The sequence below is a fragment of the Telmatherina bonti genome, assembly GCF_933228915.1.
Source record: "Telmatherina bonti genome assembly, chromosome: 13".
Lineage (NCBI taxonomy): Eukaryota > Metazoa > Chordata > Actinopteri > Atheriniformes > Telmatherinidae > Telmatherina > Telmatherina bonti.
The window spans coordinates 12,667,969-12,678,261 of record NC_136611.1 but is presented as its reverse complement, the minus strand read 5'-3'; the positions used below and the strand labels follow the sequence as shown (position 1 = coordinate 12,678,261).

Here is a 10,293-nt window from a genome sequence, read left to right as displayed (position 1 = left end):
AGAAAGATCAGCTTGATATCATTTCCCGTTAGTTCCTGTCCCCTGTTGCTCAATACTTTCTGATGAAATGTAGGCAAGCTGCAGTTTGCTCATGACTCATGAGGCTTCCAGTTTGTTTTTACCATCAATGGCCAGAGTTCCAGTCTGCTGGTTTGATTATTTCTTAGCTGAGAAGATGACCAGTGTCAAAAGATTCTGCACAAGCCTGGTCGGGTTGTTCCTCATATTTTTGAAGGATTACCGTGAATGCTCTATTGACACTGGTGAGCTAGATTTCTCTGTTTATTTCAAAGCTTTCTCGTGTATATTTGCATGATTTGTGTTTGAATCGTGTGCCAGGTTCTTTCCCACCAAAACCAAACATCATTCAGTTGAAGGCTATTAGTGACAAGCAAAGCCTTGTGGTGAGTTGGTTGGTGAAAAGCAAAGACGCAGTGAGTAATATTTATGAGATCCAGGTTAGCCGCACTGAGAAGCACTCTGTCATTTATAGTGTGAGTATTGAAGGAGTTTTTTTTATTATTATTATTGAGTCAGAATTTTATTCATATTAAAGACTTTAAATTTCAATAATTATACATTGTTAATGCCTTTTTTTTTTTTTTTAAACAGAATAAATAAATAAAATGATCTGTTTAACATTACTAGACAAATCTGAGTATATCTGCTGGAAATCCCACTGAATACACATGGACATGGATCTCTGATCTACCCCTGGAGTGTGTTGATCACTCTGTCAGAATACGAAATCTCTATAATCAGTCCGTTGTGAGTCCATGGAGCAACTGGATAACCAACTATGGTTAGTAACTATTCCAAACCTTTATTCTCAACCTATTGAATTAACTTGAGATCAAACAAATAAAGGCCTTTTTTCTTGCAATTTTACGTGTGATGATGGTGTATTTAACCACTTCATTACAACTGGATCACTGCTGGAAATGAAGAGGTTAAGCTCTGGCTGTTTTCCGTTGTTTTTATTTCTCTGATTTTTTTTTTCAGCACATACTCTAGCATCCTTCCTCTTTTCCCCTTCACTGAACTTTTGTATCGGTGTTACTCAACTCATGCAATGTATTGCTGTTAATTCATATTCCTGTTATAGCATACATCCTGCACCTGCCCTGCTTATGGACCTTTTAAAAAGACAAACTTTTTGAGATGTTGTTTAGCAACACTTTTCCAGATTATTTTTATTTCGATCAGCTACTTGAACTTGAACTGAAGTCTATTTTTCTTACCTGCTTTGTTGTGCGCAAAGCTATAGAGATCCCTATCTGACTGCTATTTAACTTAATCTTTATCTTGTAGGAGTCAAAAATAATGTCAAGAGCAAGATATTTCCTTCTCAGCAAGTACTGGTGGAGGGCACCAGTGCTTTTTTCTGCTGTGTTCCCCTAGAAGGAGTCAATATTACGAGGATGAATGTTGGAAACATCCAGTATCCTCTCATGAGTGTTGGAGCCAGAGTCAAGAGTGTTGTTGTACACAACCTGACAATTACGAATAAACTCAATGCTTTGTTACTCACATGCACTGAAGCAACAGGCAAGGAGAATTATGTCTGGAACTACATCAGCTGTAAGTTTCAAAAAGCATAGCTTTTGTATTCTTTCTTATTTCTAATTTCTATTAAGATATTTAATGTATAAGTAACTGTGTGTGTTTACTATAGTTCCTCCTCAGAAGCCCAGAAACCTCAGCTGTACAACCTCTGACATGGCAACTATCACTTGCACCTGGGATTCAGGCAGAAATCAAAACAAACAAACTCACACTCTCCATATAGAGTAAGCACATGCAACACACATAGTCGCAAACTCAATTAACAATTTTAGCAAAATAAGATTAGACAATGACACTTTTGACCAGATGAAAAGATTTTTTTTCTTGTTCTTGTGGCCCTGAAAGCAAAAACAAAGTTGTTGCTTCTCACAGAAGACGTAACAAGCTTGAGTCATTAATCTCCCTGATGAATTAGAAAACCTGATAGGAATATGTGGTGTGGTTAAAGTTGTTTACCTCTAACCATTTTGTTCCAGCTGATGATGCTGCTGCATTAATTTGTCCCACAGCCTCTGACTTGTGCTTTTCCTCAGGGGTTTAGATTTAGTCTTGTATTATTATTATTTCCATGTATTTTCTTTTCAGGGCACCAGACCTAAAAGTTCAGTTGTGTAGTGTGTCAGGATTATTTTGCTGACAAAACACAGCTTTGCACTTTCGTAATGTCTGGAAAGCTTTAAAGTGTAAATGCTCTCACAAAATTGTTTTGTTAAGATCAGCCAGTCAATTTTTTCTACACAAATTACCTAAAAATGACTGTATTAAAAGGTTAGGTGTCATTTTTTACTTGCGTTTAGTTCATTATTGCGTACAGTTATTTATTTGGTCCTTCTGCTTTTATTAAACATTACTACTGCTAATAATGTTGCCCCAACAGTTAGTTATTGTTCATATCTTATGCTTAGACAACTGCAGTATTCTTTATTCCTGACTAAGCTTATACTCTTACAAAATTACTGTTGGTAAAACTTCTCACATCAGCCCAATTCTTGTTTGTACATCAACGTCCAACCAAATTTAGGACAGAGTTCAAAATCCTCTTCTTAGTTTACGAAGTGGCTCCAAAACGCATCTACAAGCTTTTGTTTCCCTTTTTTTCCTGGTACACCCCCCGGTCCTCTGATCCAGGCCTCTGTGTACCTCCTCATTCTTGAATTAAAGCTTGAGATAAATGTTTGATAAGTATTGGAAACTGGAAAATTTTCCCTATGGGAGCCAGAATGGCAAACTCAAAGGTGCTTCAAAGACCCATTTCATCCCAAATGTTTTGTGTTTGACTTATGCAGCTCAGGATGTCGTTTTGTGTTGTTTTTGCTGATTAACATTGTAACCCAGCCTTAAATTGTGATGCATATAAATTAAAAAAAAATCTTTAAGTACTCATTACATCATGCGACAAGTTGTACATCACAGATAGATTTCTAAGTCTTTTTCAACTCCCTTTTATGTTGTTGAAAACACAGGAACTCAACTCAGGCTCCAATTGGATGTAAACCATCAACTTGCACCTTCCCAGTTGTACCACAGCTGCAGGAATACAACATCATTGTGGTGGTGAAGAACATGCTGGGTGAGGAGATGGAGAGCTACAGCTTCAATATCTCTGACAGAGGTTTGGTGTCTTTAAATCCCTTAAATCAAACATTGAATTTGTTGTATGAGTTATTGCACGGTTTCAGCTCTGTGTATGATGGTACATAAACAGAAACAATATGCTCACATAAAATTAGTCTTTCTGATAATAAATGCCTCCTCATTATATAAATGTGATTCATTGCTGGTGTGTTCACTGCATACTTTGATGAAATGAAAATTAATTTAATCAAAACTGGTAGTATTTCCTCTGCTGGAGAGGGTCAGAGTGGAGCCTGGGCTAACAGATGCCAATGTGTCCTGGAGCGTAAAGGGGAATTTGACTCAATTGAGCCTCGTTTTTCAGATTTCCACACTTCCAGACAGCATTGTACAGGTATTATATTTTAATATCTTCTTTAACTAAATGTTCCAACTTAAGAATGAAACTGATAGAAGCTGTGCTTGACTTTTTAAAATTGTTATCCCAAAATAAGGAGTTTTTTTTGTTGCTTAGTTATCTATAGATTAAAAAAAACATTTTCTTATGATAATGGATACATATATGATCAGAGTGTGCTAAAAGTTGCTGGTTACTGTGTTACACCTAATGTCATTGATCAGAATAGATCCCATGACAACTGGGAAGGAGCTGTCATAGTGTACATGCGTAATCCTGAGAATGAGTGATTGGTAAAACTTAACAGTCAGATGCGTTACAATTTCAGCCTTTCTCAGACTTAATAGAAGTACAAGATCCTGACATCAGCTTGCGTCAATTGCTGGATGCTTGACTGTGCTGAGGCATAACCAAAGCAGATAAATTTTCCCGTTATTACAAGTATTAAAAAGGATGCAAGAGTGTGTGCTCATGATAAGCTTCATATTTTAATAACCTTTTTGCTCCCTTCCATCTGTGTAACAGCTGAGTTGCAATAGTTCGAGTAATCTCTGCAGAGTTACTCTGGATCGTCTACGTCCTGGTATGCGTTACTCTACCAGGGTGCGCTGCTCTGTTAATGGCAGATTCTGGGGAAGTTGGACACAGCCCACTTTTTTCACAACACGTGAGTGAAAAATCTGACAATATGCAGGAAAACATGGTGATTACGGGGTGGAATTATTTCCCTATTCTTCTTTCTTCAAATATGTTCTGCTTTAGGTTTTATGAAGTCTTATATATTAAAATGGCGACTCCAGTCCAGACTTTCATAATATTGGTATAGGTAACAAGTAAACCAGTTGTGGTCAGTAATGATCTTGTGATGCCTTTAACAAATATGCTCCTTAGATCCATTGGTGACCTTGGACTTATGGAGGAGAATAAAGCAGCTCTCTGACTCTTACACCCGTCTTGTTACTCTGTTGTGGAATCCAGTAAGCCTTTTTCCAGTTATTTCAGTCCAAATGATTTGATTTTAGTGAATATATAGTTTCATTTGTTTGCATATTAACCACCCTTAACAATTCATTTTATTTTTAGCATGTTGTTAGCAGAGAAGCAACAGTAAACATCCAAGGTTACACAGTTCAGTGGTCACATGAAGACCAAGTCCAGACAGAATTTAAGGACAGTGAAGAGAGACAGGCGGTGGTCTCTATAGGCCCAGAAAAGTGCAAGTTCACCATCCAAGCTGTTCTTCACACTGGCTCCTCCATTCCTGCTCACATCACCATCCCACCACTGGAACACACAGGTGAACATCTTAAGGCTGCCGCTTAAGAAAAATAACACAAAAATAAAGGTATCTTAGTGATACCTTTATTTTTAAATTCACTTTTTATTTTTTAGTTTAAAGACCATTAACATTAGTGTGTTTTACTTTTACCCCATCTTAAAGCACACACACAGTCCGACTGCTGTATCTGGCAGCTTGACATGTTGAAATACTAAATGACTAAAGTGTGAGTCTTTCCAGAAATGTTCCTATTGAAGAGGCGGCTGAACAGTACGATGGCAGGTGGCTTCAGTCTCTCCTGGGATGAACAGAGTTTTGTCACCTGTGGTTATACTGTGGAGTGGTGTCATCTGGGAAGTGCAGAACCTTGTGCTGTGCAGTGGATTAAACTGCCAAAAGAAAATACCACTTTATATATGCCCGCTGGTACGTGTTTTTTTTTTTTTAGTTTTTTTTTTTTAGGTATTCTTTATTTTTATAGTAAATGTAAACTATTCTTTCTTTGTGTTTGGTATTTATTGTCGATCACTTCTATTTTTAGAACATTTCAAGGCGGGTCGGAGGTATTTGTTTCATATTTATGGATGCACAGAAAATGGACACAAACTACTGGAAATACTAACTGGATACTCAAAGGAGCTCAGTGAGTTTTTTTTTTTTTTTTTAAATGAATAAGTTCTGTTAATATATGTTTTGTTATTGATAGAGATTTGAAAGATGAGGTTGATTTTATTTTAAGACAATGTTTAATTAGATCTAGAATGAACATTTCATTTTAGATATCAATAATGTGTGATATTGTTAAGAAATTTAGTTTAATGTTTCAACTTAAATTGTTGTCGTTGCTGCAAAAATTATGAATAACATAAATGAATAACTCTTTCTCAGGATTTTGAAGAATATGGTAATTGTGTACCGGATGGAAGAATCATGTGAAGATAGCTAATGAAGCAATTACTTATAACTGTGTGTGAATACTGAAACTTTCATTTCTTTTTGTCACCCTAAACAAGGAAAATGTTGTAAAACCTTTTGTAATAAATCCTGCTTGTTTGATCAGCTTAATAAGACTCCAAAAGAAAAATTAGATTTATAGTTGGTGACATTCAATCACTTCTGCCACAAAGTTAAGTTAGAAAAGAGAAAGACAAATTAAAAACATGTACCTTGGGGGAGAGTCAGGGGCGGACTTACCATTAGGCAAAACTAGGCGGTTGCCTAGGGCCCCCAGTTCTTTAGGGCCCCATAAAACCTGTCATACACTTATGGTTATTTATTACTTAGTTACTTATTACCAACAAAAATGGTTTTTGATTAAAATGCATTCACTAAACTGTCAGCAGAATGCTTATTATATGTGTCTCGGGCCCCCCTTCTGTCAGTACTCCTTCTGGTATATAGGGCCGCGAAGTAATACCTAATGTGATCTGTGTGTGTGTGTGTGTGTGTGTGTGTGTGATGCGGTCAGTGAGTTGATCTGTAACTTCAAGAATGACTCGTCCCAATAAATGATCAGTTCATACCATCGAGTGAAGCAACCCTTACACTAGCTGTTAGCAACGCAAATAATATACAGTAGTGGAGTAGAACGTGCAATATTTACCATAGGGCCCCATACCTGCCATTGCCTGGGGCCCCAAATCTCTTAAATCTGCCACTGGGGACAGTATGATCTTGTTAATTTTTAAAATAGCAATAAAAACAACAAAAACCTTTAAATCAAAGGCTTTAAAAGCAGCACCAGGTCTTTTGACACTGTCTTGGTCAAATCTCAATGGACGTGTGCGTGTGTGTGTGAGTGTATATATATATATATATATATATATATATATATATATATATATATATATATATATATATATATATATATATATGTATACACACATACATATATATATATATATATACATACATATATACATACATATATATATGTATATATATGTTATATATATGTTATATATATATATATATATATATATATATATATATATATATATATATATATACATATATATATATATATATATATACATACATATATATATATGTATATATATGTATATATATATATATATATATATTTATTTATTTATTTTTATTTTTATTTTTTTCTTCTTCTTCTTCTTCTTCTTATCATTGTAACCTGTCATCCTTCATCAAACCATTTCCATAGATTCTGTACAGTCCCCCATTCTGGTACATCCTGTTCAGAGCACCTCCTCTTCTGCTACATTAGAGTGGCATTACAATGAAGATGATCCAGCTCAACCAGCATTTATCATTGGTTACCTGGTTAAATTACAGGAAGTTGGATCTGATATGCTGCAATGTCAAGATGCAAGTAAGTCCAGGCCAAAAAACAAAACAAACAAACAAAAAAGTAATAGACTATCCAGGTATAATGAATTAATCAACTAGAAGCAGCCTCGAGTTCACCTTGACTAATGACTGACTTAAGATGCTGTTCAGCAACATTGAAAATTAAATTACTTTAATTAAAAAATTGAATTGTGATGTTATGATTTTGTGTTTATGTAGAGCGGTTCAACATTACAGTGGCAGACCCTCTGCAGAAGTCTGTGACTATTGAGGGTCTGCAGCAGAATCAAGAATACATCTGCTCTGTTAGTGCTCTCACCAGCGAGGGGCCTGGAATACCTGCCAGCATCACCATCAGGACCAGAATAAACTGTGGGTTTTATAACATCCAACGCAAAGCCAAAGACATGATCACTCGGCTGCATGTGCTGACAGTAGAAGTTGTCTAAGCTCAGTGCTAAAGTCTGAAGCAGCTCACTATATAAACTGCTCACCCTCTGTTTCCATGTAGACTTTGCTCACTTGGCAAAGATCCTGATTCCCATTTTGCTGTTGCTGACCTGTGCATGTCTCCTCTGGCCTCAACGAAAAATGTAAGTTAAGTCAACTATAAATTTTTTTTTAAAAAGGATTTATTTAATAATGAAATGAATGATCTGCAGCCTGTCTGTCTCTTCAGGATAAAGAGTGGACTGAGGGAGATATTTGTGTATCCAGCTGGTTTGAACATTAAAACTCCTGAGTTTGACAGCTTCCTGTTTGAGGTATGGACAAACACCCAAAACAGTCAAATCATGTACCAAGAGAAAATAACCATTATGTGCTCACGTGAAGAGATACTTTATTGTAAGTACAGGGTATCCTCAGAAAAATCCAAAGAAACAAGCTTTGTTTTGTAAGAGTATTTTATTAAAATTTCCAATTTTATTTAGCAACAAAGAGTTTTTGTTGTAATGGTCTTGAAAATAAAAAAAGAATTGATTTTTCATTATTATTATTTTCATGAAAAACTCCAAAGATCTATAAAGCATTCACCAAAGGTTATCAATAGTTTTGCGCTTTCAACACATGATGACAAGAGAAAACTCAATGAGAGAAGTGTAAGCAGCTGTGGATTGTGTAAAAACTACAAAGTAAAAATCCTCTAGCTAACCTGGGCCATCTGAAATGAGAAAATGAGTGGTGCTCATTTTCTTTTGCTAAATGTGTTCATTTAATTTTAATCTTTCAACATATTCTAAATTGTGTACTTGAAATCCAGGGCTGCTAAAGCATCTAAAATGTTTTTTAAGCATTATGAATGCATTTAAATTTCTCAAAGTACATTTATCTAGCTGAGATACATATGAAATTAGTATGAAACGACATAATTAACTCTGATTGTTATTTAATTGAAGCACAGAAAGGTGTCACTTCAAAACAAACCTTTCTGTACTCAAGTGTTTTGTGTTCACTCAATATCTAAACATTTGTTTTTAATAAGTCGTCTTTTTTTATTATTGATGCATCCTGCATCTTTGCACAGACGGATCAGAGGCTGCAGTCGGAGATGGTGGAAGATTGCATCTGCTGTGACGTCCAGATCTTGAATATCAAACCTCTGCTCGATGAAACAACCACAATAAGAAATCCTGAGCTCACAAACACACTGTGCTCTATTTCCCAGTCTGCTTTTTCATTCACGTCATCTTCCACTGAGGCGCTTCCAACAGAGTACCATCCACAGGCTGCCATAGTCCAGGACAGACCAAGCTCTCAGCAAATGACATGTATCACAAACAAGAGTTACTTGTGCACCGTTGTCAAGAATCACCCTGAGTGAGCTACATTCAGGGCAATAGTTCCAGCTTTTATTAGTTATTATGGGGAATGGAAAGGCTAGAAAACTCAGACTGGATGTAAGCAGAAGACTAGTATAAGTTTTTACCATAAAATGATGCAAAAGGTGTCAGAAAGTGTATGTAATAAATATGACATAGCATTATAGGGTTAAACTGTATTCTAGGATTGTGGTTTATTATTTGATAATATTATGAGAAATGGGGTTATCCTGCCCCTTTAAGTGCTACGGGTTTTATGTGTTTTCTCTCATTCGCTGGCCTTCCACTGACATTCAATGTTTCTACAGGCTTTTCAGGTCTTGGAATTTGATCATTAATCCAAAAGACATCATTAGATTTTTTGGTTTCATGATTTTAAATGGGACAATTACAGCAAGGATGGTGAGACAATGATCATTATCAAATAGCAATAGCACCTCTGATCTGAAAGGCAGCTCGAAGCGAGTTAAGTGTGTAAAATTAAAAGTATTGCATAGCATTGACGATGCAAGTGTATTTTGTAGCGCACAGATGAGAAAGACCTGATGAAAAGGCACTTTAAATGTAACAATTTTATAGTAAGTGATGCAAACATCTAGTAACCCGGGTAAATTCCGATGAGAGAACAAAGTTTAAGGAGTGACCTCTAAAGTCTGTAACATCTTTCCCAAACTGAGCGATGTTAAAAGAGTGTATAGATCTATGAACTATGAGGCACAAGAATGACAGAGGCGACATAGTGACTTAAAAGGTCCAAAATGTAATAAAATCCAAGGTTAGTGACAGACTAATTTAATTGAAAACGGTTTCTCTTTGTTTCATTTCACTCTTTGTTAAAGGCTTAAGCTAACCCCCCCCCCCCCAAAAAAAAAAAAACATTAACTTCCAGCTTTTTTTAAAAGTTATTTTTCATTTATTATTTGTGTTTTATCAGGATTTGTTGACTGCAGCTGTTATTGTGAAGTACTTTGGTTAGTTCCAGTTGTTTTTTAAAGTGCTATACATAGACATTTTAGAACTGAATTGATTAACCATGTAACTATAATAACTATCATATTTTTGGTTGCTTTGAATGAGCCACTAATATCTATTTGTGTGGATTAACATATGTGGCAGTTGCCAAACTGCAGCACTTTTACTACAGTGTCTCTTGAAAAAACTGTGAAGTGAGAACCTGCTTTAAAACAGCATTACCAGTTCTGACTGGTATGTGCTAGAGCACTGTCTGGTATAAGTAATGTCTAAAAGTAGTCTAGAATGGCACACATGTACACAATTTTGAAATAGTTACCTTTAGTGCAATCATCACACTTGGGGCCACTGGAGCCACTGGT

At 35.8% G+C, this 10,293-nt stretch overlaps 1 protein-coding gene across 1 annotated transcript; it reads left to right on the top strand.

The window, feature by feature from the left end:
• Positions 1-175: 175 nt before the first annotated feature.
• On the top strand, positions 176-8,961 carry osmr (oncostatin M receptor; the record flags this gene model as incomplete). Its single annotated transcript, XM_079251615.1, has 15 exons — positions 176-263; positions 340-494; positions 649-802; positions 1,312-1,581; positions 1,676-1,790; positions 3,030-3,178; positions 4,430-4,515; positions 4,622-4,835; positions 5,058-5,243; positions 5,359-5,460; positions 6,994-7,161; positions 7,359-7,511; positions 7,651-7,732; positions 7,819-7,903; positions 8,665-8,961. 15 exons carry the CDS (start codon positions 176-178, stop codon positions 8,959-8,961), a joined length of 2,304 nt encoding a protein of 767 aa, XP_079107741.1.
• Positions 8,962-10,293: the final 1,332 nt, after the last annotated feature.